Source organism: Meleagris gallopavo, chromosome 5 (assembly GCF_000146605.3).
Source record: "Meleagris gallopavo isolate NT-WF06-2002-E0010 breed Aviagen turkey brand Nicholas breeding stock chromosome 5, Turkey_5.1, whole genome shotgun sequence".
NCBI classification, from domain to species: domain Eukaryota; kingdom Metazoa; phylum Chordata; class Aves; order Galliformes; family Phasianidae; genus Meleagris; species Meleagris gallopavo.
In genome coordinates this window covers 57,539,085-57,565,509 of record NC_015015.2, presented here as the reverse complement: position 1 = coordinate 57,565,509, position 26,425 = coordinate 57,539,085, and the positions used below count along the sequence as shown (strand labels likewise).

General features: G+C 50.4%; 2 protein-coding genes across 3 annotated transcripts in view; one reads left to right on the top strand and one right to left on the bottom strand.

Moving 5' to 3' along the window:
• The window catches only part of ERO1A (endoplasmic reticulum oxidoreductase 1 alpha), a 17,122-nt gene extending 4,911 nt beyond the window's left edge, over window positions 1-12,211 (top strand). The window contains exons 3-16 of one of the 2 annotated variants that reach the window (XM_010712160.3): window positions 1,332-1,415; window positions 2,844-2,882; window positions 3,178-3,254; window positions 3,342-3,415; window positions 3,822-3,942; window positions 4,643-4,680; window positions 5,821-5,829; window positions 6,878-6,904; window positions 7,093-7,185; window positions 7,990-8,236; window positions 8,979-9,048; window positions 10,028-10,114; window positions 10,661-10,794; window positions 11,794-12,211. In XM_010712160.3, coding sequence (XP_010710462.2) covers window positions 1,332-1,415; window positions 2,844-2,882; window positions 3,178-3,254; window positions 3,342-3,415; window positions 3,822-3,942; window positions 4,643-4,680; window positions 5,821-5,829; window positions 6,878-6,904; window positions 7,093-7,185; window positions 7,990-8,236; window positions 8,979-9,048; window positions 10,028-10,114; window positions 10,661-10,794; window positions 11,794-11,854 — 1,161 coding nt within the window. In that variant the 3' untranslated portion in view covers window positions 11,855-12,211. Of the gene's footprint in view, window positions 1-1,331; window positions 1,416-2,843; window positions 2,883-3,177; window positions 3,255-3,341; window positions 3,416-3,821; window positions 3,943-4,642; window positions 4,681-5,817; window positions 5,830-6,877; window positions 6,905-7,092; window positions 7,186-7,989; window positions 8,237-8,978; window positions 9,049-10,027; window positions 10,115-10,660; window positions 10,795-11,793 lie in introns of both variants that reach the window. The other variant, XM_010712159.3, reaches the window with a different exon arrangement.
• A 1,707-nt stretch (window positions 12,212-13,918) lies between these two features.
• Window positions 13,919-24,440, bottom strand: GPR137C (G protein-coupled receptor 137C; the record flags this gene model as incomplete). The annotated part of the gene is made up of 7 exons (XM_031553801.1): window positions 13,919-16,683; window positions 17,390-17,505; window positions 17,637-17,759; window positions 18,313-18,462; window positions 20,988-21,216; window positions 21,947-21,990; window positions 24,393-24,440. Coding segments are annotated over 7 exons (882 nt in total), but the record flags the coding sequence as incomplete, so codon positions are not given.
• Window positions 24,441-26,425: the final 1,985 nt, after the last annotated feature.

The following is a 26,425-nucleotide window of genomic DNA, read 5'->3' as shown; positions in this document are numbered from 1 at the left end:
TCTTCTCCATGGAAGTTATTGCTGATCTCTTAAAATCAGATGCCCCCCATTTCAGCCAGGCTGTCCAGGATCCCATCCAGTGTGGCCTTGGATGCCTTCAGAAGTGGGGCATCCTCAGCCTCTCTGTTACACATGTTTTCTTATGTTTTGTTTCCTCTGAGGAGCTGAGGCAGTAGAACAGTTTGTTGAATTAGGGTTCAAAAGAGCTGATGAAGGGGAGTCCAGATTGCATAATGAGGATGCTCTTGATGTCCTGCTGTCAACGAGGAAAGCCTGGGGTTTAGCTGTCAGCCAGATGAAGTGATTGCAGTTATGCCAGGCCATCGCTCTTAAATGATGTCTGCTCCCATTCAATGAGACTGCATCTGTGTGACTAACTGAGGGTTTGTTTGGGTGTGCTTGGGTTGTGGCCAGAATCTTACCTGCCAAGGTCATGTGCTGAACAATGACTGCTTCCTGATTGTTTCAACAGACAAAAAAAAATCTATGTTCTTCCATAAGAAGGGTTTAAGATGTTCTCAACTTCTTTTCCTATGAAGAAAGGTTGAGGGAACTGGGCTTGTTTAGCTTGGAGAAGAGAAGGCTGCGGGGAGACCTGATTGTGGCCTTCAGTGCTTGAAGGGAGCGGATAAACAGGAGGGGGAACGGCTGTTTGTGAGGGTGGGTGGTGATAGGACAAGGGGAATGGTTTTAAAGTGAGACAGGGGAGGTTTGGGTTGGATCTGAGGAGGAAGTTTTTCAGCCAGAGGGTGGTGAGGCACTGGAACAGGTTGCCCAAGGAGGCTGTGGATGCCCCATCCCTGCAGGCATCCAAGGCCAGGCTGGATGTGGCTCTGGGCAGCCTGGGCTGCTGGTTGGCGACCTGCACACAGCAGGGGGTTGGAACTGGGTCAGCACTGTTGGCCTTTGCAACCCAGGCCATTCTAGGATTCTATGAATTTTGCTGCACTGCAGATTAGAACAACTCTATGTAAAATCACCAGCAGACCTGCTGGCTCATAAGGGGTACAAAATACCCAACCAGTGCTCAAAGTGCATCAAGGTGTGAGTACGAAACATACACATAGCACAGATAGTCTTGGCTGTACTGCATGAGTACACACGTCCTGTATGAGAGACACATGAATGAGCACGGCAGACTGAAATCAGGCCTTTGTCTGAAGTGAAGGACACCTTCTGCTTGCACTTGCACTGCAGTACTCAGCTCTGCACTTGGTTTTGTTAGCAGAAGCCTTTCAGTGAGATAGCCGTGCGTGCTGGCAGGCTGTGATGTGGAAGGTTGGCTTGGCTGCATGGAAGAAACGTGTAACAGGATAATGTGTTATTTTTAGGTAAACCTAAAGAAACCGTGTCCTTTCTGGAATGACAACAGTCACTGCGGAATAAGAGACTGTGCTGTAAAACCCTGCCCATCTGTGAGTAGAGAACCATTCACTTCTCTATTTTCTCTATTTGGCCTTTGCAGCCTGAGAGTAAAAAGCAGGTAAATATCTTACTGTGCTGGCTGCTGAGCCACAGTTCTGCTGTGGCTGCAAAGGAGGCTTCCTTAGGTACAGTACTGCTGGGATCCCTAAAGAAAAGCTTGAATGGTAAATTCTGACCAGCCCTCCACCAATGGAAACTCTTGTCCTGGCCCCTCTTTTATTTGATGCATTAGTAGAATGATTTTAGGGGAAATCCCCTGTTGCTGTGTACTGTGTTAATTGGCAGCACGTTCACCCTGTTAGGCTATGAGCTACACAGCAATTTGCTGTTTTGTCTGAATTCAGCCAACCCCTTTCCAGCAGTCTCCATACATAAAATAGCTCTTTCAGAGTCCTGTGTTTCCCAGCACAAAAGCAGATACCTTTGCCCTTGCATCCTGGACACTCAGCTGGAAGAAAACATGGTGACTGCAGGTGTCTGTCTGAAAAGAAGGGGAAAAGAGAGAGGGAATTAGGACTTGGTTGCTGGGTTGGTAGACATGGTGAAAATGCTCTCAGCCTGGTTCTGTGGGGTGGCAGCCAACTGCAGGCTGTCTTACATGTTCCTTCTGGGATCTCCAGAGCACTCTGAGTGCTGATGCTGCACTGAGATATGCTGTGCTGGTGGAACAGTGCAAGGGCAGTAGGAGACCCTAATTGCATGCATTTACCAAACAACTGCAGCTTATTTTCATGTACAGCTTAAAGTATAATGCCATGGAGATGTCTGTCCCTCTCACCTGGGAGCTCTGTGAAACCTGAAGTAATGCAGCTGTTGGCTTGGCTGAAAAATGTCTGAGGTGTTATGGCACTGTGCAACAACAGAGTGCAGTGGGTGTGTGAGAGAACATCACTCCTTATATAAATTCTGATCTGCATATTACATTTACCTCATTCCCCTCTCCCGGGGACTTCCCTACCCTTCCAACAACTCCTTTGGTGGCGATTCCATACAGCTGCTGTGGGAGACTTCAGGATGACGTGTATCAGGGCTGGGAGCTGCAATGGCTGAAACAAGGCAGTTGGGCTTCTGCCAGCATCACCCGGAGGTGGGATGGCAGCCAGCAGCTGCTCTCAAGTCTGGGTTGGCATCTTCTACCTTGTGCTCGGTGAGCAGAGCACAGCCTGGTGGAGCACCGTGGAAGGCTGCTGACCTATTGAGAATGAGAGTCTTGCGAAAAATCAAAATAGAACACCGGGAATATTGCTTAACTTTTGTCTGTGGAGGAGCCAGTAATTAGAGATGGTGTAAGCTAAGCTGGGGGATTTGATTCCTTTTAAGCCCTGGGAGCTGCTGTAACCTTCCTAATCTTTTTCAAACATTAGACTGAAAGGCTTTGTCAGCTTCACATGTAGTACATGCCCAATTTTGTCTTTCAGGACGAAGTCCCTGATGGAATCAGATCTGCAAGTTACAAGGTAGGTTTGTCTGCGTGCCCAAAATGACGCTGCTTGCAGGACTTTGAGTCGCTGTAAGTGATAAATACCTTCTTGGAGGCTTCCCTGAGTCCAGGTAAAGCACAGTGTGTCAGAGCCTGCTGTGAGTCCCTGCAGCAATCCCCACGGCTGCGCCAGGCCCTGAATATTTGCAGACATCTGGTGGAAATACCAACTGTTAGAATAGAAGTGTTTCTGATGCTTAAGTTGTATGCGCAGCAAAGGCCAGATTATAACCTCAGCATGCCCGTGTTTTGATCTTTGCTTCTCAATGCAGTATTCAGAGGAAGCCAACAGCCGTGCTGAAGAATGTGAAGAAGCCAACAGACTTGGGGCTGTGGATGAGTCACTGAGGTATGACTTCTTCCCACAGCCCATACTCGTCTTGAAGGAGCCTCAGCATCAGTGCTCTGTCTGATGCTCTTTGTCCTTTCTTTGCAGCAAGGAAACCCAGCAGGCAGTGCTCCAGTGGACATGGCACGATGACTCTTCAGACAGCTTCTGTGAAGCTGATGGTATAATGACCTGTTTGATCTGACCAAATCTAAGCAGTTCAAGTTCTCTGCAGAGCTTTGAGGCTAATGTGTAGTATTCCAGCAAGCCTGAAGCATATATGTCATTTCTTCTCCCTCCTCATCCCCCCACCCTTTTGAAAATAATCAAAAGCTTCATTGCAGTTCAGGGTCTTGCAGTGCTTAGCAAGTTAGTGAGTATGCTCAGAGTTGACTTTGCCATCTGTGGCCTCGCGTGTGATAGCTCAGAGTGCCAGAGAGCTGCTGCAGTGGGTCAGGGTGCAGCAAGTGCTGTGCACCTGCCTTTTTGGAGGGCTGTTCAGTATGCAGAGGGGTGGCTGGACTGGCTTTGGAAGATGTCATTCTCCTTTAGAAGCTGTTGTCACTGACCCAGCGTTCTGCTCCGCAGACATCCTTTCTCCCGACGCAGAGTATGTGGACTTACTGCTGAACCCTGAGCGCTATACTGGCTACAAAGGACCAGATGCCTGGAAGATATGGAACAGTATTTATGAAGAAAACTGCTTCAAGTAGGTGCTCTGGGACACAGGTGCCACAAACCTTGAGTCACTGTGAGCCCTGACTTCTGCAGAGGGGCTGCACGTGCTCCAACTGCTCCGTTAACCCCCATCTTCCAGTCTTTGCTGCAGTGCTGCGTGGTGTGGGCTGTGGGAGCAGGGGATGAGCCATATGGCTGCCCAGGCCATTCCTTGTGCCACAGCTCTGCAGAGTGGGGATCCAGCAGCCTGCAGGGTGTGCATCTCTGGTGTGATGTGGTCCTCATCACGCGGCCCTGTTCTCCCTGGGTGTCATAGCAGTGAGGTGGGCTTCCTCCCCAGTCTTTGCCAGTTGGATCTCTGCTGAGGTCTGCTCCTGGGGCTGTGTTGGTGGATGCTGATCTGTAGTCTTGTGTGCTGTTACCTTTCCAGTGATTTCCTCTCATGCAGCATCATGTTGCACCAGGGCCATGAGATGATGTCCACGAGCACTCCTCTAGGCACTGGATTTTCCCCTAGCTGTTTTTTTTTTGTTTTTTTCTTCCTTCTTTGTAAAAAACAAACAAGAGAAAACTTAATCTCTCCTTACACTTTTTCTGTTGGAGTAGGAGGGCCTCTTAGATCTTCCTAGGTTATTTGGCTGCAGAAATTAATTTCTTCTGCTGTTGTTTCTGCACAATAAGGAGACAGTCATGTATTTACTTATCTAAATGATCTATTTTTTTCCTCCTAGGCCTCAGAATGTGAAAAGACCTTTGGCATCTGGTAGAGGTGAGTCATGTATTCATCTTGCTAAGTGGTTTAGTAGTGTACTGCTCTGAGCTACAACAGCAGCAAATGCTGTGTGAGCTACTTTTGCTGAACGAGAGCTGTGGTAGAGCTCTGGATCAAGTCTAGAATGGTTACAGCCAATGGAATAGTATCAGGAAGACTGTCCAGCATCCATCGTGGAGAAGGGAGGTCTGATTCTCAGGGTCTTGGAGAGGCTGGGGACAGAGCTGAACCCTGAGTCAGTGCTTTCTGTGCTCAGCAATGCCAAACCATCTGGGAGGGACTGAAATAAGACCCTGGCTGGGATCCTCGGGGGAAACCATTTAATAGGAGAAACTCTGCCTTAGAGGAAAGACTTAATGGTGTAAATGAAAGCTGGGAGGGGTCTCAGGAGCATACAGACAGCTGCAGGCTCAAGGCTGCTAAGAGAGCCTGTGTTTCCTGATGCCCCATCGTGCTCAGACATTAGAATATCATCAGTATGTTGATGGCCTGAACTCCAGCAGTGTCCTCTGAGGTGATCTCTGGACTTTCCCTAACCTGTGCAGGTGGTTTTCCCACTCCTTTGAGCTTTGCATGGAGGAGTGACACTTCAAGCACAGCAATAGTGAACTAAGTATACAGTGCCCTTTAAAATCCCAGTGTTTCTCATGAGGAGTGCTGTTGTTTGGGGCAAGGTATGAATGAAATATCAGAGTCACCATGGAAGGAGTGCAGTTCTGTCTGCGAGAAAGAAGCAGGACGTGAGGACAGGGTCAGGCCTGCTGCCTGTGTTGATGCAAATGGCTGGTGAGTTGCAGGAAGCAGAGAGTATTTCTGAGTATCTTGTCAGAGGTCATACAGGAGGCAGTTGCATTTCCTATTTTCCAGTCTCTGCTTTAACTTCCTGTACAAACACAGATCCCTCCTGTCAGGTCAGGTTATGGGGAGCATTGCTCACCAGGTACCCCACTGCTGCAGTTACTGAGATCATGTTTTGTGTTAGGAAGATGTATGAACCTCCTTGGGAAGGCTTTTTGTCAGAGCAGGTTAGCAGAGCAATCTTAATGTTTGTGCTTTGCAGTTTAGCTTTGGTTGTGTGTAATTATCTCCTTTGTTTTTTTTCTCTCCCCACCACTCGTGCCTTCCTCTCATCAGCAGACGATGGAGGTGAGTGGCACTCTGTTTTTACCCATACCAGAAACAGGTCCTCTTGTTAAAAACACAAATACTGGGAGTCTTCAGGATTCATGGCATGAGCTTTTTTCAGTTCTGGTTACTGCTGAGGAAGCAGCTCTCAGGCTGTGCTTTGGAAGACAGAGTTGGTGCAGAGCTGCAGTGAGGCACGCAGCTCCCTGCTGGAAGGGCTGAGCCCCGGAGCTGTTTGTGCTCTGTGGTACTGGGCCTGTCGATGGGACATCCTTCTTGTCTCCAAACTATTTCCAAATCCTTTTCTGTTCTCCAGATTATTTTCAAGCAGGTGGTAGCAGGGGTCAGTGTGAAACACTGCCTTGTGTGATTGTACACATTTGTTTTATTTCTTTCTAATAAAAATACCCTCTCCCCACACTTAGCAGTAAAGAAAGCAATCTGTGGCCTTTGTTTCCCTGTTGGTCACAGCATCACGCAGTGGTTTTGCCCCCCACCAGCTCTTCCAAGGGTGGGAGGGAGCCATGTGTTATATCTGTCTGCTGCCACCACTGCCTTATAGAGACATCAGACAGGCAGAAGAGTGGGGAGGAAAACCCTTTTTGCTCTCTTCTACCACCTCTATCCCTGCTTCTGCAAACTGGAGTGAGCAGAGTTGCTCTAGATGTGGTCTCAAGGGTGGTGTCAGGTTTTTGGCCATGGGAGCAGCGAGAAGGGGAGGGGGGTCATAAAATCCTAGGATGGCCTGGGTTGCAAAGGAGCACAAAATGCTCACCCAGTTCCAACCCCCTGCTGTGTGCAGGTGGCCAACCAGCAGCCCAGGCTGCCCAGAGCCACATCCAGCCTGGCCTTGAATGCCTGCAGGGATGGGGCATCCACAGCCTCCTTGGGCAACCTGTTCCAGTGATCCAGTTCCAGGATCCAGCCCTGTCATGTTGGTGCATCATCCTGTCGTCCCCTGAAATGCATTTCAAAATACAAACAAAAATAAAAATGCCATGGTGTGTTAGAGCCTTCCTGCTCCTTGGAGGCACTTCAGACTGACTGCTCTTTTTCCTTCTGTTTGCAGGGCAGACGTTTTACAAGTGGTTGAAAGGTAATCCTCTGTAAACCTGGCATCTCTTTTTGGGATGAATGCAGAATGGCTGTGGAGTGGGTGGGAGCCGCTTGCTGCTCTGGGTTTGGGTGAGATCTGTCTGACAGTCAGGAGAGGAAAATTCAATATATGCTTTCAATATCTTAAAATGCTTGCTTGGTTTTTTTTTCCTTTTTTTTTTTCTCCAGGTGTCTGCATAGAGAAACGAGCTTTCTACAGGCTCATTTCTGGACTCCATGCAAGCATCAACATTCACCTGAGCGCCAGGTACCTCTTACAAGGTAACTGCCACCTGCCTGAGCTCTCCTGCATCAGCTCTTAATTGGCACAGCCTTCACATCCGTGGCTCAGCTAAATGCTAGTGCAGCCCATGCCAGCAGGGCTCAGGCCCGCTTCTATGCTCTTATTCTCTCTCCCTCGGCACACAGGTTGTGTAACAAAATCAGGAATGCACTTGTAGCATGCCTTTGGGTCTGCAAATGGCTGGGCTCTGCTCTGTGCTGAGGCTTCCAGCACGTATGCCTTTTATTCTTCCTCCATGGTTACTTTGGAGCGTGTTTCTAATTGCATGTCTCCCTAGCCTGTTTTTAAGGCAGTCAGTTTAGCAGTAATTTCATCCAGACTGAGGAATGCTTGGCTGGGCTCCTCCAAGTCCCTTGAGCTGTCTCCACGTGCCATTCCCACTTTCTTTGCACCCCTTGTCCACAAGCAGCTATCTGACAAATCTCAATTTCAACCCTGGGGTTGGAAATGTAGGGTGATGTGAGAGCACGATTTGGGTATCCCCTGTGGCCAAGGTCTGTGCTGTAATGGAATAAATCTGGTAGGTAGGCTTGGTGTACAGATATCACTCTAAACTACATAGCTATATCCTTCAGGAAGTCTGAGCCCGTGCCCCACACTGCATGAACAACGTAGACCTTGGAGACAGCTTGGAACAGTTGGGGTTGATGGAAGGGCTATGGCTTCTAAAAGCTTGGATTCCTTTGGTTAGAGATGCATTTCACCATTTAGCTTGGGACACTGGGAGGGAGTGAACTAGAACTGTATCTCCCCACCTCATGCCTTGGTTTTTGTGCTCTCAGATACGTGGTCAGAGAAGAAATGGGGCCCCAATGTTACAGAGTTCCAGCAGAGGTTTGATGAGGTTGTCACCAGAGGGGAAGGCCCCAGAAGACTGAAGAACCTGTATTTTCTCTACCTGATTGAGCTGCGGGCTCTATCCAAAGTGCTGCCCTTCTTTGAGCGCCCAGGTTTCCAGCTGTACACAGGGAATCAAAGCCACGATGCAGAAATCAAGAACCTATTGCTGGAAGTTCTCCATCTGGCCAAGTAATTACGTTCGGTACCTGGGGAGAATGGCTCTTTCAACCCTGGCATCTCTGAGCGTGCTTAACCTTTCGCTTAAAGCTCCTAGAAAGGCAGGTTCTGGGTTCCTTCTTGCAGTGGGATGGCATGATTTGGTAGCATTGGTGGGAGTTCGTTGGTATCTGCATTCAAATTGCAAAACAGGGTAATTAAACCCGCTGTTTAATAGCCGAGGCTGGCTTTTGATTTAGCAGAGTTGAATTTAATAACCTCCTACACATCAGTCCTGAAATTGGCTACCTGGTTGAGTCATCTGTGAAATGCCAGTCCTGCTGTCATGTTTTTTGCTAGAAAAAATCCCAACCATGCACATAATGGAGGCTTGGGCTGATGGGCAGCACTCAGAGTATGAGGAGCGGGAGGAACCAGAACCAGATGGAAATGGGTGTCTCTAACACGATGGGTGTTTGAATTTCTCTCCTCACGCTGCCATGCCTTCACTGCTTACGTCTGTCAGAAAACAGACTACAATTGCTTAGAAACCACACAGCAATTGCTGAGAATGTCTCCAAGGTGAAATGCAAGCTAAAATTGAAAGCCTCCAAGAGATCTGAGAAGCAAGCAGCTTGCAGTCAGACACAGAAAGTCTCCAGATGTATTTTAGACCTATCAGCTCTGTTCTCATACCTAACCAAGTACTCCTGTGAACCTGAGTTAAGCTACACAAACAAACTGCAGGGAGATAAAACTTTTTGTTCTATTTCAGGTCTTTTCCACTGCATTTTGATGAAAACTCCTTCTTTGCAGGGAATAAAAAAGAAGCTGCTAAACTAAAGGTAATTGCCCAGCCCTTCCTTTTGGGATACTTTGTACCCACAGAGTATTTTGGATGTGTAGTACTGCATCTGAAAGGGACCCAATGGGTTCAAGGAACTAGATTGGATATTTCCAATTCATTCTGGTTTGGGGAGCTGCATGTTGTGGCTGTACCTTTGTCATAGAATCCCAGAATGGCCTGGGTTGCAAAGGAGCACAGTGCTCATCCAGTCCCAACCCCCTGCTATGTGCAGGTCGCCAACCAGCAGCCCAGGCTGCCCAGAGCCACATCCAGCCTGGCCTTGAATGCCTGCAGGGATGGGGCATCCACAGCCTCCTTGGGCAACCTGTTCCAGTGCCTCACCACCCTCTGGCTGAAAAACTTCCTCCTCATATCCAACCTAAACCTCCCCTGTCTCACTTTAAAACCATTCCCCTTGTCCTATCACCACCCACCCTCACAAACAGCCGTTCCCCCTCCTGTTTATCCGCTCCCTTCAAGCACTGAAGGCCACAATGAGGTCCCCCCACAGCCTTCCCTTCTCCAAGCCAAACAAGCCCAGTTCCCTCAGCCTTTCCTCATAGCAGAGCTGCTCCAGCCCTCCGATCATCTCAGTGCCCTTCTCTGGACCAAGAGCTCCATCTCTTTCTTGTGCTGGGGGCCCCAGGCCTGGATGCAGCACTGCAGATGGGGCCTCACAAGAGCAGAGTAGAGGGGGACAATCACCTCCCTCTCCCTGCTGGCCACCCCTTTTTTAACGCAGCCCAGAACACAGTTGGCCTTCTGGGCTGCAGGCGCACACTGCTGGCTCATGCCCAGCTTCTCGTCCACCAGGACCCCCAAGTCTGGCTGCTGCTGAGGATCTGCTCCAGGATCCATGTCACCATCTTGGTCCCATGGAATTTAGCCTGAACAGAATTAACACACTTGGATTTGAATTATGGAAGAAGACCTGGTTAGTGTGTAACTGTGATCAGTTTACATCTCTTTTCCCCTAGGAGGAGGTCAGGCTACACTTCAAGAATATTTCTAAGATAATGGACTGCGTTGGCTGCTTCAAGTGTCGCCTGTGGGGGAAGCTGCAGGTGAGCTCTGTCAGCACTGTGGGCACGACTGGGAGCACCTCATTTGATGGGACCGTGCAGCACGGGGGCAGTTCTTAGATTTGTCAGCTCCAAGGTACAGATCGGTGCCAATGAGCAGGGAGCCGTGTGAGGATCCCCACTCTCTGGGGCTGCCAGCAGCTGCCCGTTGCCTTTGCAGTTGAAAACTGGGTGAACTTCCTGCAGCTGCACCTTGAGAGTGGGAGGGACACGGAGCCTGAGAAAAGCAAGGCAGAGGTGCTGCGGGACCGGGGTTCAGCCAGATCTGTGCTGTGTCTGGTGTGTGGTCAGACCTGGGCAGGAAGCCTTTGCTGGGCAGCTCTGCTGTCTAAATAATGCCAAATAAACAGAACGTCCTGGCTCTGTCCTGCTTCCTTCTCTTTGCTGTGTTACGTGAAGGCCGAGTCTTGCCCTGTTCAGTTGATGTCAACAGAGACCTTTGCAAAGACAAGGAAGGGAAGCAAAGTTCGGCTCATATGCCAGGCTCTGGATGCCTCTTGTGTTAAACCATCTCCTTTTCACACACAGACACAGGGCTTGGGCACAGCACTGAAGATCCTCTTTTCTGAAAACCTGATAGAAAAGATTCCTGAAAGCGGCCCTTCCTATGGATTCCAGCTGACAAGACAAGAAATCGTGGCTCTGTTTAATGCTTTTGGAAGGTAAGAATGAGACCTTATGCATGCTGCTGCATTGCATCCCTCTTAAGCTTAATCAGTCCATCTTCATTGGCAATATTGCTGTTAACTTCTGGTGGTACTTTCTTACAAAGAAGCCCTCAAATGCCCAGTGATGTCCATGTGGAAGTGCAGCGGTGGAACAATTTAAAGCAACTTGTTTATATGCTGTATTTTTGTAAGGAATTGAAGGAAGTGCTTGGATTAACATACAAAGAACTCAGTGTGTTTTAAGAAACGCTGTGACTGCCCAGGGAGCACACTGTCCCCAAACAGAAGTTGCTCTTCTTACCCGTTCTATTTTTGTGCTCTCCCTCAAGCACTGCAGTTCTACCAGTTTGTTCCCAGTTCCACCCTGCAGTAGTGGCATTTATTGGGCAGCCATCAGCCCCGTCCCTGGGGGGAGCAGGATGAGGACTTTGGCAGAAAAGGAGGGGAGCTATGCAGGTCCACATCTCTGCTTTCTGTTAGAAAGTGATCTGGGTTACTCAGAATCTTTGTAAAACAGAAGGCAGTCCTGGCAGGGAGAGGCAGACCCTCTCTGTAAGGGAGAGAAAGTCCCAGGCCTTATCCTCAGAGCCCAGTCCTGCATCTTTACTGGTACTATGGGGCCAGAATGCATTGAGCAAGGAAATGAGGGGCATGATTGAAAGAGGCCTTCAGAAGAAACAAACTCCTACTGCAAGGAGATGCAGCCATCTGCATGGCTGGTAATGCTATGGTCTGTTCCTTGACCTCCAGTTAATGGGTTTGTCTGATGGCTGCTGAGCTCTGTTACATCCTGTTCCTCTGTGTCTCTCAGTAACAGAACCTCGTGTATATTTGCTTTCAGAAGAGCCTGGCTGTAACCAAAACCTAATTTAGCTGGATTTCTAAATTCTCTCCCTCAGAGCTGCTCAAAGCTCTCCTCGATAGCGCTCCCTTTCTTGCTTTATTCAGGAGGCTGTGATGCAGACGTGGCTGTAATGCTTTTGTTGCCCGCAGGATTTCAACAAGTGTCAGAGAACTGGAGAACTTCAGGACCATCCTACGAACCATGCGGTGAATCCAGCACAGAAAGACTGAAGCTTTCCTGCTCACCTCCTGGGTTCTTCAGCAATAGGCAACCACCACAGTTCCACTGCACTCTGAGGGCTGCAGGTGAAGGCCACTTGCTGAGCCTCAGGCTCCTGGCTGACTGTCTGTCTGGAAGCTGCTGGTGCCAAATATTTTGTACAAAACCAAAAACCTGTTGTTTTGTATAAAAGTGAGGGCTGTACGTAAAGTTTATTTTATACAGATCTTTCTGAATGACTTCTCTAAATACTGCTGTATTGTTTGAATGGGTGAGACTGCTCTCTTTACCTTCAGAAGCTCAGAAGCTGAAGGCAAAGCCTGAATAAAGTTGGGGAAAATTCCTCAATCTGGTCCCTGACTCCATGCTGGCCCTCACAGCATCCTTAGAGGGGCTGGGAGGAACGAATGCTAGAATGGCCTGGGGTGCAAAGGCCCACAGTGCTGACCTGGTTCCAACCCCCTGCTGTGTGCAGGTCGCCAACCAGCAGCCCAGGCTGCCCAGAGCCACATCCAGCCTGGCCTTGAATGCCTGCAGGGATGGGGCATCCACAGCCTCCTTGGGCAACCTGTTCCAGTGCCTCACCACCCTTTAAGTGAAAAACTTCCTCCTCATATCCAACCCCAACCTCCCCTGGCTCTGTTTCAAACCATTCCCCATCACTCTGGGACAGAGCAGGGTGTTGCTGCACTCTTCTGACCTGCTGCTTTGCATCCCGTGCTGCTGGGTGAGCAGATGGCGTTTCAGGCCAGTGCTGCAGGGGGAGCAAGGCCCCTTCTTCCTTGCAGAAGGCGATGGGGTTTGCAGCGTGCAGCAGCGCGCTGAAGGAATCCTGCAGCTCACCATTTGGCCACCTCGTGCCTCCATCTTGTGTGAAAACAGGCGAGCAGCAGTGCAGGCTCCGCTCCTGCCAGGTGCTGAGCTAAAAGCACACCCTGAAAACGGTGACTCTGGGTTTTGTTCTTACAAGAAAGCAGAGCGTGGGCATAAAGTAAAGCAAACGCTGGGCCGGCACAGCCCCCCTTCCCAGCTCTGCTGCCAGGAACCAGAGCCGTGAGAGAAAATAGGGCTTTGTTACAGCAGCCCTGCAAGCTGCACCGCTTCCAGCAAGTGCCTGAAGGCACCCACCTGCCTCGGGGCAAGGGGAGCTGACAGGGAGACCCCTTGGCACCTGCGGCAGCAGGTTGTGCCAGGAGCTGAGCTGGGGCCTCTCCTGCAACCAGCATTGGGGCCTTTTGGTTTTCCCAGCCCTCCTCAGACCATTACGCCCAGTTTGGGACCAGCTCATCTTCCTGGAAGCTGGGTGAGGCTAAAAAGGGAATGGATGCCCCCGCTGGGGGGCTGCTGCTCCTCAGAGCTGCTCAGTGGCCGACGCAGAGCTGAATTCTGCCACTCCAAGGACAAGAAGCTGGGGAAGTAGGACAGAGCTGCTGGGACAGAGCAGAGGCTGCAGCTCCCCCCCCTCCTGGGCCAGGCACACCCGGCTCTGCTCTCCTGGGCAGCCCCCTCCCACAGCTCTGCACCTGGCTGCTCAACGCCAAGGGCTCGCTCACATCCAGGTGTGGTGGTGGCACACTGCCACGCAGACACAGCGCACGCTCTGGTGAAGCAGCTGCTATCTGCAGGGAGCTCAAGGCCACAGCTGATAAAGCCGTGCTGTAAGGAAATATGGGAACACGGAGTTGCCGAGATGAGGTTTCTGCCTCCTCCACAGCTCAGTGCCAAGGAGATGCTGGGTGGGTCACAGCTGGGACCGGAGCCTGAGAACAGGACAAAGCACAGCTCACACAGAAGCATCTCGTGCCCTGGGAGCTGCAGGCACAGGAGCAGAAACCAGGGAAGGGCAGAGGATGCAGCTCGAGCCCCTTGTGCCGAGGCCTGGAGAAACAGCAGTGGATAAATCCTCCCAAGCTGTAAGGTGGGGGGGCTGCAGGCCCCTCTTCCACCCCACCTCCAGGCGCTCCCAGCACAGCCATGCAGGCGCAGACCAAGAATGGAGGCTGCAGGACAACAGCTGGAGCTGCCAGGAGCAGAACTCAGCAGGACCTGTGGCAATGGAGCACAGAAACTTGTTTTTATTTCAACATAGTAGTGCTTGGTTACAGTTTAGTGAAGAAGAAATAGGTACATTCATTGGCCACAGCTTCCTGTCGCAGCCAGCAGCTGCCAGACTGCAAAGCCAAAACACTGTTAAAGAACACAAAAAAAAAATTCAATGAAGGCAACTATGCATTAAAAAAGTCATTGTACTTCTCAGCTATAAATTACTTCAGTAAAACACGGGACAACCCCAGCAGGAGCAGTCAGAGTTCTGAAATTAACGGCCATCCGTACAGGTGAATAAAACCAAAACGCTTTGCCAGTCACTCACGAGTACATCAGCAACGAGACTCACTGCCAGCCCAGTGCCAGGAAGATCGTATGGTTGTGTGCTTCAGTGCAATATGAACAATGAGCCTGTAGCCCTTTCGTTTTTTATTTTTATTATTATTTATTTTTTTTTTGCACTACACTCCCTTCCCTCCAAAGAAAAACTTAAAGTGCTCCGAGTGCTTTGGAATTTAAGCAAGACCAGGGGCCGCTAGTGTCACTTCTTGTCTTTGGTGACTTGTGGCAGAAGAAAGAAGGACAGGACGGGCTGGGTCCTTCGTTAGCTTTGCTGTAAGCCAAGCAGTGATTGAGATGGAGCAACCTCTTTGTGCAGCCCGGAGGGAGGAGGCAGGTCTCTTACACCAGGGGACAGCAGCCAGGGGAGCTGTGGCAGTCAAGGTGAAGATCTCTGGTTCAAGTACTAAAGGAGAGGGATGTGCCAGAAGCTGTGGTCTCAAAAGCCTCTCGGAACAGCAGCAGAGGTTGCTCTTTGCTCTTTTTCTGGGCCAGTAAGAGTGAAGCAGGTTAGCACAGAGGCCCACACGCCAGCACAGGGAGCACGCCGAGGGGAAAGGTGTTCTCAGTGCAACAGGTGACTTTAGCTCAACGCAAGCAAGGCGGCTGACAGGGCGCCTGCCCTCCGAGTGGGCAAGGCTGCAGGAGAGGCCAGGGCTGCCCCAGGGCTCCTCACGCACCGCCACGTGGACACGAGCTGCCCAGGGCCTTCAGCATCCAGTGCCACCCCACGTCCCTCAGGCAGACCCAAGCTGCACTGTGCTGCTCCGCACAGCTGCACAGCCTCCACCCAGGCAGCTCTCCCAGTGTCAGGTGGGTGTTTGAGCAGCTTCAAGTAGGTTAAAAGCAGTTCCAGTTCAAGTTTTCACTAGAGGTCGAGCAGCTGCTTGCCTAAGACCAGCACCTCCACCCAAGCACGTGTCCAAAGCTGCTTTGCTCATCCCACAGAAGGCTCAGAGACACGCTGGGAGTAACATCCAGTCTTAAATAGTCTCATCTCCAAGAGCCCAGAGCTGCAAACCAAGTCAAACCTGGCCGTTCCAGTTCAAGAGAGGGAGAGACATCTGGAAAGCGATCTCACCTGACCCAGCACTCTCAAACCCTGTGAGCACTGCTAAGCCCCCAACACAGCTGCTGCAGGACTCCGGGTCCCCAGCCTGCACCAGGGCTCAGGAGAGAGGCAGGAGAGGAAGGAAAAGAGCCCAGGACCCAGATTTCTGTAGCTTTACCACTGCACGCGCTGCCACCTCAACGAGGCATCCTGCACCTCCACGGTGACTCCACTGGTTCACATTTGGTCAGCTTAAAGTTTTGTCCTCTACTAAATGCAACTCAGTACTGAGGGGCAACAGGAGAGGCCCCACACTGGGAAAAGCAGCTCTAGTTTTACACGCCCTTGGGCCACGCACGTTCCTGTGCACACTTTTGCAGAGCCTACTCCAGCCCTAAGCTTTCCCAAAAGAAAGCAGCCTGCAGAGCCTCACCCCCTCCCTTCACTCCAGCCCAAGGCAGCCCTCCGCCCTGCCATAAGATCACTGCACGTAACCAACCCTCGAGCTTAGCACCAGCAGGAGCACTCGATCTCACCATTACAGGTCTTTGCTACGGATATGCTTTGAGCTCAGCTCCAAGCCCACGGCCCTAGGCAGGATGGTTCGGCATCCAGGTGGAAGGACCAGCAGTCAGGGAAGGCCCGCTCTCAGCCCAGAGGCAGCAGCCCCCCAGGGTGCGAATATGGCACGTTAACACACTGCAGGAGGCCCTGCCCATAACACTGTTAGCCCAGCTTCACACTCCCACGTGAGTCAGGATGCAGAGTACTTCACGGAATACATCTTTGCAGGAAGACGGTGCCTCTCCCAGCTATGGATGTGCAATTAAAAGAGTAACTAGAACAGTCTCAGACCAGACACAGTCTGAGCAAGATTCATTCCTTCCAAGTGTGCAGATAAAAGTGCAAATATGCATTTGATGTTTCTTTTCTAGTGAGGAAGCTCTGGTGCATTTAGCTGCCAACATCTTGAAGACCAGACCAAGAAAAAGCTTCCAGAGAGTTCAGCTTCACTTTGCTACATGGTACCTTAAAGTCACAGTTCTCTCGCTTACCGCCTGCAGCCACGGGCTCCGTCCTGCTCACGGCTGCAGCAGGTAGTGGAATGTTTGTGTCGATGAGTTAGATGCTTCAGGGAAGAGGGAAAGAAAACCAGGTTACAATCCTATACATGAATGCCACTTCTGGGAGAAAAGGGACCTCGCAGCCTCTTCAGTTCTGTGCTGCAGGGTATGAGCTGTGGTGGTTACTCAGCTCCGAGCTGCCTGCAGCAGAGAGCAGCGGGGCACTGTCGGCAGCAGCTCCACTGGGAGGGGGACCCGCTGTGTAGCTGTCGTTCCCAGCCAGAGACCCGTAGCAGCCAGAGCACTGAGGGGTGGCCAAGCTGGGAGGAGAGAGGGAGAAACCAAACAGGGACTCAGACAAGTAATTGATTGCTTATCCTCTAAGCAGCTCAGAGAAGACTTCTGCCCCAGCACTGCCCACGGTGCAAGTCTGCGTATCCCAACCTGCTTCTGAGGGGTGGTGTCTCCAAGGAACTCGGCCCTGAGGTGTGAGGAGAGGAGCAGCAGGCCCTCCAAAACCGGTTGAGCAGAGATGCAGTCTCTCCATTCCTCGCTAGAACCCCTGGACCTCAGAGCCCTGAGCAGCAAGACCAGGGTTGCCAGATTTCCCTTTGTGGTCTTGCTGCAGACACCAGACTGTTCTCCCCCAGCCCAGGCTTTCCTACAGATCTGTCCCAGCTGCTCCCAGACTGCAGCACCTCACTTTCTAGACGAGCTCCTCTGAAGTAATTTAGGGGCCCCCTCTCCTCAGCTGAAGCAAGATCTTAAAGTTCAGCCTGCCTGGATGAGGTCTCCTGTCCACAACCACTGCACATTCCTACAAGCACCCATTGTTGATATCCACCTCTCAGAGGAGATCACTCCTAGGAGAAACAGCTCTGAGTTACAGAAGGGGTAAAACTAAGGCCAGTCACAAGCCTCCTTGTGACCATCCACCTTGCCCAAGCTGCCTCCTGTGTCAGAAGAAGCTCTGTTGCTTCCACGCAGGACAGTACCCAAGTTCTCACTTTCTAATACAACACTTACCCTCCTTCTCTGGCCCCAAGCCGTGACAAGTCATCATCGCTGTCATAGCGCCTTGGATTGTCAAAGAAGTAGGCTCTGGAGCTGTAGCTGTGACTATTGACCATTCCTGCTGGAGTCTGTTGAAGAGAAGAGAGTAAGGCCAAACGTGAGATTTCTGACAGCCTTTAAGTCTGATCCAGTGCACCAGGCACCTCGGGCTCCTCCCTGCACAGGGCTATTTCAGCTGCAGCTGCTTGCTCAGACCTACCAAGTTTTGACTCAGCCTCTGAGCTCGGAAGAACAGCACTACAAAAGTCGTTGGCACCAGCTCCCAGAGGAAGAGGACCACTCCAAACACCACGTATTCTTCACTGCTCTCTTCCACGTGCACCTGCATAGAGATGTTTACAGTAAGTCATCAGCAGGACTATGCAGCTCCCAGTGCTGGGCACAGTGCACAGCTTAGGAGAACTACAAGTGCAGCAAAATCCTTACAAAGGCAGGAGTCCTCTAAACCAACAGTTGTTATCCTTAACTCAATTCATTACCATTTCAAATGAGAGCTAGCAGCTCTCTTCAGTGTGCCACCAGGGTACTGCTAAGCTCCCTCCCTACTCCAATGATTCTCCCTTGCACACAGCCATGCCTTATTAAGCACTGCTTTTCTGCTCTACTTGACTTGTTCCTCCTCTTCCCCAAAAGAAGAGTTAGCAGACTGAAACTGATGCACCCAACAGGGAATCCCTCCTGAAGAAGCAGACAGACTGGGGAAGACTGGGGCCTGTTCTACTAGTGAGAAGAAGCAGGGCTTCTGAAGGCAGAAATCCAGCTTGTCTGGAGACTGAAACAAGCACCCCATGCAGCACCCTCTTGCTCTACCCTCCTGTGAGGATGCAACCCCCTGCCACAAGCTGTGGACTCGGTGGAATAATGGACAAACTCACCTTGTCTGAAAGGTTGTCCCAGCCATAGTTAAATGGACCAGGAACACTGTCTGGAGATATGGCCACAGCTACCAGGTTATAGCAAGCCCTTGAGGAATACAGAAGAGCAACTACAGATCCCACAAGAATAGCTTGACAGACAGATGTTCCCTGGAACAGAAAGAACAAAGTTTTTAATACAGACCTTCCTATAGAGCTGGGACTTTACCTCTCCTCCTCAAGTGCATGAGAGGCTGCACAGACACGAATGACCCAGAACATTTGTGCGTTGTTGCTAAAATACTCAGAACTGGTTAAGAGCTTTCCCCCGTGATGAGTTCACTGGAGTAGCAGAGTGAGGCAACCAGCACTGCCTGGGAGCAGGGAAGGCTCAAGGCACAGGAGTGTTGTTCTCAGGATTTTATTGATAGGTAGAGATCAAAGATGTTTGAAGCTGATTGCTGAAACAAGTGACCCAGAGGTGCCCTCCCACCCGCTGCCTTTCTGTGGCAGCTTCTAGAAGGCCGGCTCACAGCCATTAAGAAAATATGGCTGTTTTTTTCTTTACACCCTGATCAGGCACAAACTACAGAGATGTCAATCTGGTTATTTACTCTGTAGCAGTTCAGCACCCCCACAAACTGAACTTTGGCTGGAAAAGAAGTCAGATATCTGGGGAACGCCTCTGAGAGAAGGTAGGAGAGCCAGCATCCGAGCCTCAGTCCCACAGTGGGAGAAGCCAAGCCCACCATGCACAAAGCAGCACACCAGAGAGTGGCTGGATGTTGAGCCACAGCCTTCTGCCAGCTGTCCTATGCTGCTGAAGGAGAAGAGCAGTCTCCGTAACCTTCCAGCGTGTCAGAAAGAGAGAAGCACCCTGAGGTCGTGGTACCTTTCCAATAGGACTAGCTTTAGGAAAGGAAGCTACTTGATCTGTAGAGAAAGAGACACATCCAAGCAAAATGCAGCTGGTCCACCTTTGCCTGCAGGGAGACAATCCACTCAGGCAGCTCATCTCTTCAACCTTCTCCACATCCAAACCAGCTACGCCAGCTGTTTTCCCAGTTTTAAAGCTTTGCAAGACACTGTCTTAAAAAGTTAGCATGAATGTGCTTTTAACAAACTAATTCCTGTTACGCCAAAGCACAAGAACACAGCCTGCTCTAGCACCATTAGCAAAGCCCTCAGTGTTCAGGAGAGAAGAAGGGGGCAGAAAAGCTACTGAAGCAAGGCTCCAGCAGGCAAGGAGCATGGTATACAGCACAGGATCTGGCAGCAGCCTCCTCCTCACATGTCAGAAGGCTCAAACCTTCCCACGTTGTGGCAAAGACAGCAGTCTTACCAGGCCTCTCCAGACTTGTTATACTGCTTTGGGAGTCAGCAGGTTTACAGCCAGAGTTCAGGAGGCAGGGCAACTTTTTCAGGCACTCAGGTAATGCTTCTGCACATCCCTATCCTATTTTTGCAGCACCTCCACAACCCTGAAAGTCAAGATATGTCTCCAAGGTAGGAAATGGAGACAGCATTTGAATGTAAAAGACCTCCGTGAGTCAGGTTGAGTTCTCAGAGATAAAGCAGGCTTCTCCAGAGTACACTGTATAAGAGCAAGGCCCCACAGCCAGCCTCGGGCATGGAACTAGAGGAAGTTGCCACGTTCATAAATCACTGCTCAGAGAGACTGATACATTAACTAGTGTCCAGAGCTGGCTGGAGCTGGATACCTGACCCACAAAGGCAGGGATGCGAGCAGGTTGTCAGCTCAGTTATGGCTCCTTCAGATCCACCGGGCTACAGCCTGCAGCCCTTGGGGACACTTGTTACCAGAGCCTAGCAGGCAGCCAGTCCCAGGCACCTCCAGCCCACACGTCCTGCATTCAGGGCATTGAACTGAAGCCCCTTGAGTGGTCCTGCAGATGACCTGCTAAGGAGCAAGATGCCTCCAGCCAACACAAGGCAGTTGTCTTGACCAAGATGTCTTTGTAGCAAAGCCTGCAGCAAGAAGGCTCATCACCCTCTTTATCTTATCCCCAAAGGGACGGAAGCATTCAAAATCCTTCACAAGCTCCATGCTCTGGCTGGCCTCTTGCCTGAGCCAGGCACAGCAGCACATAAAGCCCACAGATACACTTGTTTGAAGGAGTCCTGGAGTCTTCTATCATGTGGAAATACAGAATTCAGAAGATGTGAGGAGAAGAGCTGTACTGCGAGAAGACAGTAGCTCAAGAGTATCAGAGCCAGGCAGCTGGCTTCCCTGCACCCAACTCTTCTCAGATCCTCGAGTTGCTTAAGCCAGGCAGCCAACTCTGGGCTAACAGGAAATCCCCTTTGCAGAGAATTGTGTTACACATCTGTCAGAGTTACCAGTACTATGCAGACTTTTCTGTACTCAGTGGCTAATACACTGCAAGAACCACATCTCTTACTTCTTAGAGAACCCTCTCTTCCAGTCAAATCCTAAATTAAACCTCTAAACCTGATAAGGAAAAGCAGCACTTCCATCTCCTGTAGTGCCAGCAAAGCTGCAGACACGTTTCCCTGAAGCACCGAGGGTAGAGCTTTCCTACAGCAGGAACATGCACCTTCTGGAGGGAAGAGCCCAAGAGCTGCCATCAGGCCAGCTTGAAGCACGCAGATCCTGTTGGGAATCCAGCTCGTGGTTACACAGTCCCACTGCAGTTGACAAAGCTTTCACCTACCTTAGACTCGAGGTAGACATTCGCTGAAGACATCTTTCCCAGTTTGCACATGCAGCAAGCCAGCGAGATGGCACAGAGGATGAAGAGGCTGTCATTGACTAGAGCACGGGCAAGGACTGTCCGCCTCAGCTGGTTCTCTGGGACTTCACTGTGGATTAGCATTGCACACGTCAAGTTCACAACTAGGAAGAGGAGGCTGGTAAGTATGGAGCCCAGATACAATAGAACCCTGCGGAGAAGAAGGGGGGAAGAAATGGAGTTCAAGTCGGTTCTGGGGTCATTCCTCACCACCCTGCTGCCTCACCGGGCAAAGGGCCCCACTGCTCCACTCGGAAGACAGGCAGTCAGCACAACTGCTGAAGCTTCTTGAATATCTCAAGTGAGCAGAGTCTTTCTGCTTGAGCTGCTTTCATACAGCAGGAACTGCATAAGCAGCCTGAGTTACAAGACTCATCTTCTGACAGTCAGGTTCTTATCTCACAGATTTTAAGTGTTGCTGTAGCTCTGCATTAACTCCAGTCAATACTCTGAGTCATCACAATCACTGCTACTCCTTTATTGAAAGCCACTGGAGCTTTCATGTTCTACAGATGGTTTCCCTGGAAATGGTCAGGAAGCACCTGGGCTGCACAAACACATCCCACTTTTTGCTCAATGTTTATCCCACAGGTCTTTGTTGTGGATGGGCCCGCTCAGAAGAACCTTGAGAATTCATCTAGCCTGCTGCTTGCACCACCAGTACTGAGCTGCTGCTGATGTGTACAGAGGCAAGCAGCATCTCTCAACTTCCTCTGTACCCTCAGAGCTCCCAGTGCTGCTCCAAGGCACATCTGTCAGAGTGCAGCACGGTGCATTAGCTCTGTTGTTCAGCCTCTGGGGTCCAAAGCTCCCATTCCTAACGCTGCAGCATTCATTCATCTTAAGCTGTTTGAAGGCAACATTAGAGAAGTGCCACTTACTTGTACTTGTTGAAATCAGCTGCACATTTCACTTTGAATATAACCTAGGGGAAAGATTTGCAGAGCGTTACTTGACATGACCTACAGTTCACCTCTAAACTTAATAAAGATATATATAACAGGAGAGCCAGCATCCAGTAGGCATCTTAAAGGATTGCATCACTTACAGGACTCATTTGTACCCACTTGCAAAAGACAATAGTGCTCCTTTTCCTGCAGGAGCCAAACCTGAATGTAGGTGCCCAACTGGCAAGAACATTTATTGCCCTGTAAGGGACTTTAACATCTCACCTAAGGACTTCAAGGGGAAGAAGTTGCACCCAGCAGTCACCAAGAACATCCAAAAACACATTTAGTTCACCAGTGTTGTGCTGTATATTTCAGGGGTTCAGTCAAACTCATCTCCCTGTTAGAAAGGGCTGCTTCAGCAAGACAAACAGCTGACCAAAAATAGACCTGTGGTATTGGATTGTGGACCTGCAGGCTCTAACAAACACGTGGCTTTCCTCCATCCTGAAGATGTTTGTGTGCTGAATACACCTGAGAAGCACCTCAAATGGAAGGCAGTCCTGCAGAGGTGGAAGGCCCAGCTTGCCAAGTTGTGTGGCACACCTGACAGATGAGCAGATTAGCCGACAGTCATTTGCAGACTATTTCACTCTTCAAAGCAGCACACACTCTGTCCAGAAGAGAATCTGGGTTGTGAGCTTTCTCAACACCAGGGATTAGCAGACTCAAGCTGCACATTGCACAAGGACTGGTGCTTCAAAACAAGAACTCCACAGACTGCAGGATACTGAACCCATGCCTGCAACCCCAGCTGTTGGGGCTGAAGGAGAACTGCAAGCTCACCCTCAGACACCCTACAGCACTCCCATCATTCAGCAGAAGTTTCCACGTCCCTTCAGGCAGCAGGGTGGCCCCTGGTGATGCATACAGGAGCAGGACTCCGAGTACAAGGAAGAACAGACTGGTAAAGGCTGCAAACCCTCTCAAAGTCACACATCAGACACGAGCATCAGAGTACAGCTGCAGGGGGACAGGAGGTCACACGTGGTCAGGATAAGCAGCATGTGGGCAGTGCTACTCAGAGCTCACTTGGCACACACCAGTTCAGCACAGCCATGGCAGGAGCTGTGAGAAGCACAGACCCCACCAGGAAGGATGCCAGAGCTGAGGGTCACATTCAGCCTGTGTCTTGACCACACAGATTGTGAAAGAACTTAAGAAGTAGAGAGTCCTCCAGCAGACAGAACACTTGTGCTGACCCCACCAGACTGACTGCTATACAGGCACAGGTTTGGTTACAGCACTTCTGCAGAGCCCTCCCTGTCAGCTTCCAACCCATAACCACAGTGAAGGATCAGCATCTCTCACAAGGCACCCTTACTCAGCTTCTCTGTGATGGGATTCCTCAGCTCTCGCCTTCCACTGAGGTAATGATGGCACTACGAAGCCCCAGAAATCAGGCTCCTGCCAATAGGATTTCCAACAGTTTTTGGAATTTAAGGGTTGTCTGTTCTATTACAGTACTTTTAAGCATTTGAAAGCCTCCCCCCCACCCACAAGCTATTGGACAGCTTCAACAACCCTTGTTCCTAGAACCAGTTCTTATGTTCGACTCTTCTCCCTGTCTGAGGGTAGACAAACTGCAGTAGCCCTTGAAAGCAGGGAAGACACACATTAGTTGAGCAGAGGGAAGCATCCAGCCTCCACAGCAAGGAAGCACAGTGCTACAGGCAATCCAAAGCCCTCTACTCTGCTCCTGGCCTATACCAGTCTGCAGTACAGGAGACGTGGCATAATCCATGCTAAGCCCAGAGCTAGAGGAAACCTGGGCATGGCCATCTCAATTCTGAGAAATCTGAATCATGCCTTATCCTCAGTTTGTCTATAGGCTACATTCAGGTGCTTTGGGGCTGTGAGAACAGGCATCAAGGACAGCCAGCTGGGAAGCAACTTTGGCTCAGCCCTGATTTGTGCAGCATGGAAATCCATTTAAGATATTTGTACTGCTGCTCTGACTCCCAGAAGAGCAGCCCATAACCACAGTCTCTGAGCAGCAGTGCAACTAGTAAGCCTTCACTATTGTACTCCAGCTGATAACCCTGGGTAGAACAACTCATCAGCTGTGCAGGGAGAAGCCACTGGTTAACAGAAAGGAGATTCTGGCTCTGGCAGCCCCACTCAAGACAGGCTCCGTGGACTGCCCTACACCCTGGGGAATGAGACACACCAAGCTGTCTTGGGGTTAAGAGTGCAACAGGAACCTGAGACTCATACTTGGACTGCTGCCACAGAAAGCAGAAGGACAGCATGGTACCAGCCTCAGGCTTTTCTTAGCCCCTACCATGCAGTCTATAACTTTAGGAAGAGAGCAGACACCACTCAGTTTACAGTGTTTGCATAGTTATAAAGACATAACTCAGCTGATGACATAACTCACTGTTTCTTCACAGGGATGGACGGGGTCAGTAGGTGATACCAGTCCAGTTCACAGTGCACCTCTGGGATTTATCCTTGAACCAGTGCTGCGAGGCTTTCAGCGCTGGACTATCTGCTGCTCTCAAAGCCCAAGGACAGCTGATGTGGAGGGCTCTGCTGTAAAGAAGCCAGCACAGAGTGCTCAGGAGTAGTTCTGCTTCTTGTAAGAGCAGGAAATCCAGGCCCCTGTCCTCAGGCAGGCACATCATACCAACTTGCCAGTAACAGTCCCCACAAACAGAGCTTTTTTTTTTTCCCCTCCTGTTCAGCTGGGTAGCCAGCCCAGGAGCCATGCAGTTGCCTGCTGAAAATGGAGAACAGATGTCTCTGCTGGCCCAGAGCAGCAGGACTAGGCAGTTTGCTGCTAAGCAAGCCTTTTGTAACAGTTAAGCAAATCTCAGTTGTTTTTCTGGAAGCAAGTCCTTTCTGCACTTCCCATCAGCTACGGATTTGGGGAAAAAAAAGTAAAGCTAAAAAAAAACCCACAGACCCAGAGGGCCCCTATAAAGCTAGAGGTATTTCTGTGACAAGAGCAGGTATTTCACAAAGGTGATCTCCCTGCTCACATCACTGACCCAGAAGGTGAACTTGCTATGGGCATGCTCTCAGAGCATCAGAAACGCTCATCCTCAAAGGTGTGCTGGAGATGTCAGTTGCTAAGAGATGACAGGTAAAAGACCACATCCCTGGTGGCTCTGGACCAGTTTCGGCCCTAATGCTCACCCAACTGCAGCTTCACTTCAGTACAACCACTCACAACAGGTCTGAAATATCCAGAAGACTTTCAATTCTGTCCCTTTTCTGACAGAATCAAAGTCTTTTTTGCTTCATAAAGTTAATGAGTTTAGGCTCTCCAGATGCCCTCCACGAGGACAGACCTTACTGCAAGTGCATCCATATTCTCTCACCACAGTCATTCAGCACCAAGCTTAGACTACTTTGGGACTGTATTCCACAAACCCTGCTCAAGATCTCTCCCATCCACCCCTCTGAGGAAGAGCTGGAAGCCACCTATAAGGAGGATCTCTCATCAGCCCCACTAATACCGAGATCACCCTACACCATCACGAACACAGAACGCACGGTGATGTTCTAGAAGAGCTGGTCGCTGGCAGCCACCTGTTCAGCCAGGAACTGTGGGGCCCCAGGGAATCATCAGCCCTTAGATGGAGCGGTTCTGAGTTTAAGTGACCCCGTACCAGCTATCCCTCCGAGGAGAAGATCACACACCAGGTGTGCTAGATAAGGAACGTGGAAGACTGTAGAAGAATGTAGGAATGGATGCAGGCTTTTCCAAATCTCCATCTGAAAAGGCAGGAGGCCATTACCCTTAGAAAAGGACAAAGAGCTCCCAGGCTGGATGCTCTCTCTCCATGCATGTCTGCTCAGCACAATTAGAACAACAAGGGATGAAAGACGCTGATGTCATCTAATCAGATGGACCACTTAGAGCAACCCAGACAGGTTAAGGGTTACGGCCACACCAGTCTGGCAGAGCAGCCCGTCAGAGCTCCACCACAAGCAGAAGGCCTTACTCATTGTTGCACTCAGCTGCTGACTGTCAGGGGAGCTGGAGATGCCAAGTGTTCAAGGTCTTTGAAAGGGTCAGGGTGGAGGTTGCGGCTACATTTACATGTATTGTGCTCCTGACAATGACCTGGGGGAAGCAGTAATTGGCAGGCTCTTGGGAAAGGTAGTATTACTCAAGCAGATGCCTAACTGGCAGAGGAGCTATTCCACACAAGGCAGACAAACATCCTGGGCTGAATATCTGAGCCAGCATTCTAATGGTTTGAAGCAAGGCTGAGGAATTCTGATGCGATGCACTATAATCTTCCAATTTCCCAGAGAGAAACTCGTTGGGACAAGCTGAAGCAGAGGGAAGAGATGCTCCCAAGTAGAAGGCATGACATCTCCTGATGTTCCAGGTGAAATGAAAGACACTTATTGCCAAATAAGCAGCCCGCACACATTTTGTCAAACCTCCTCCTCAGG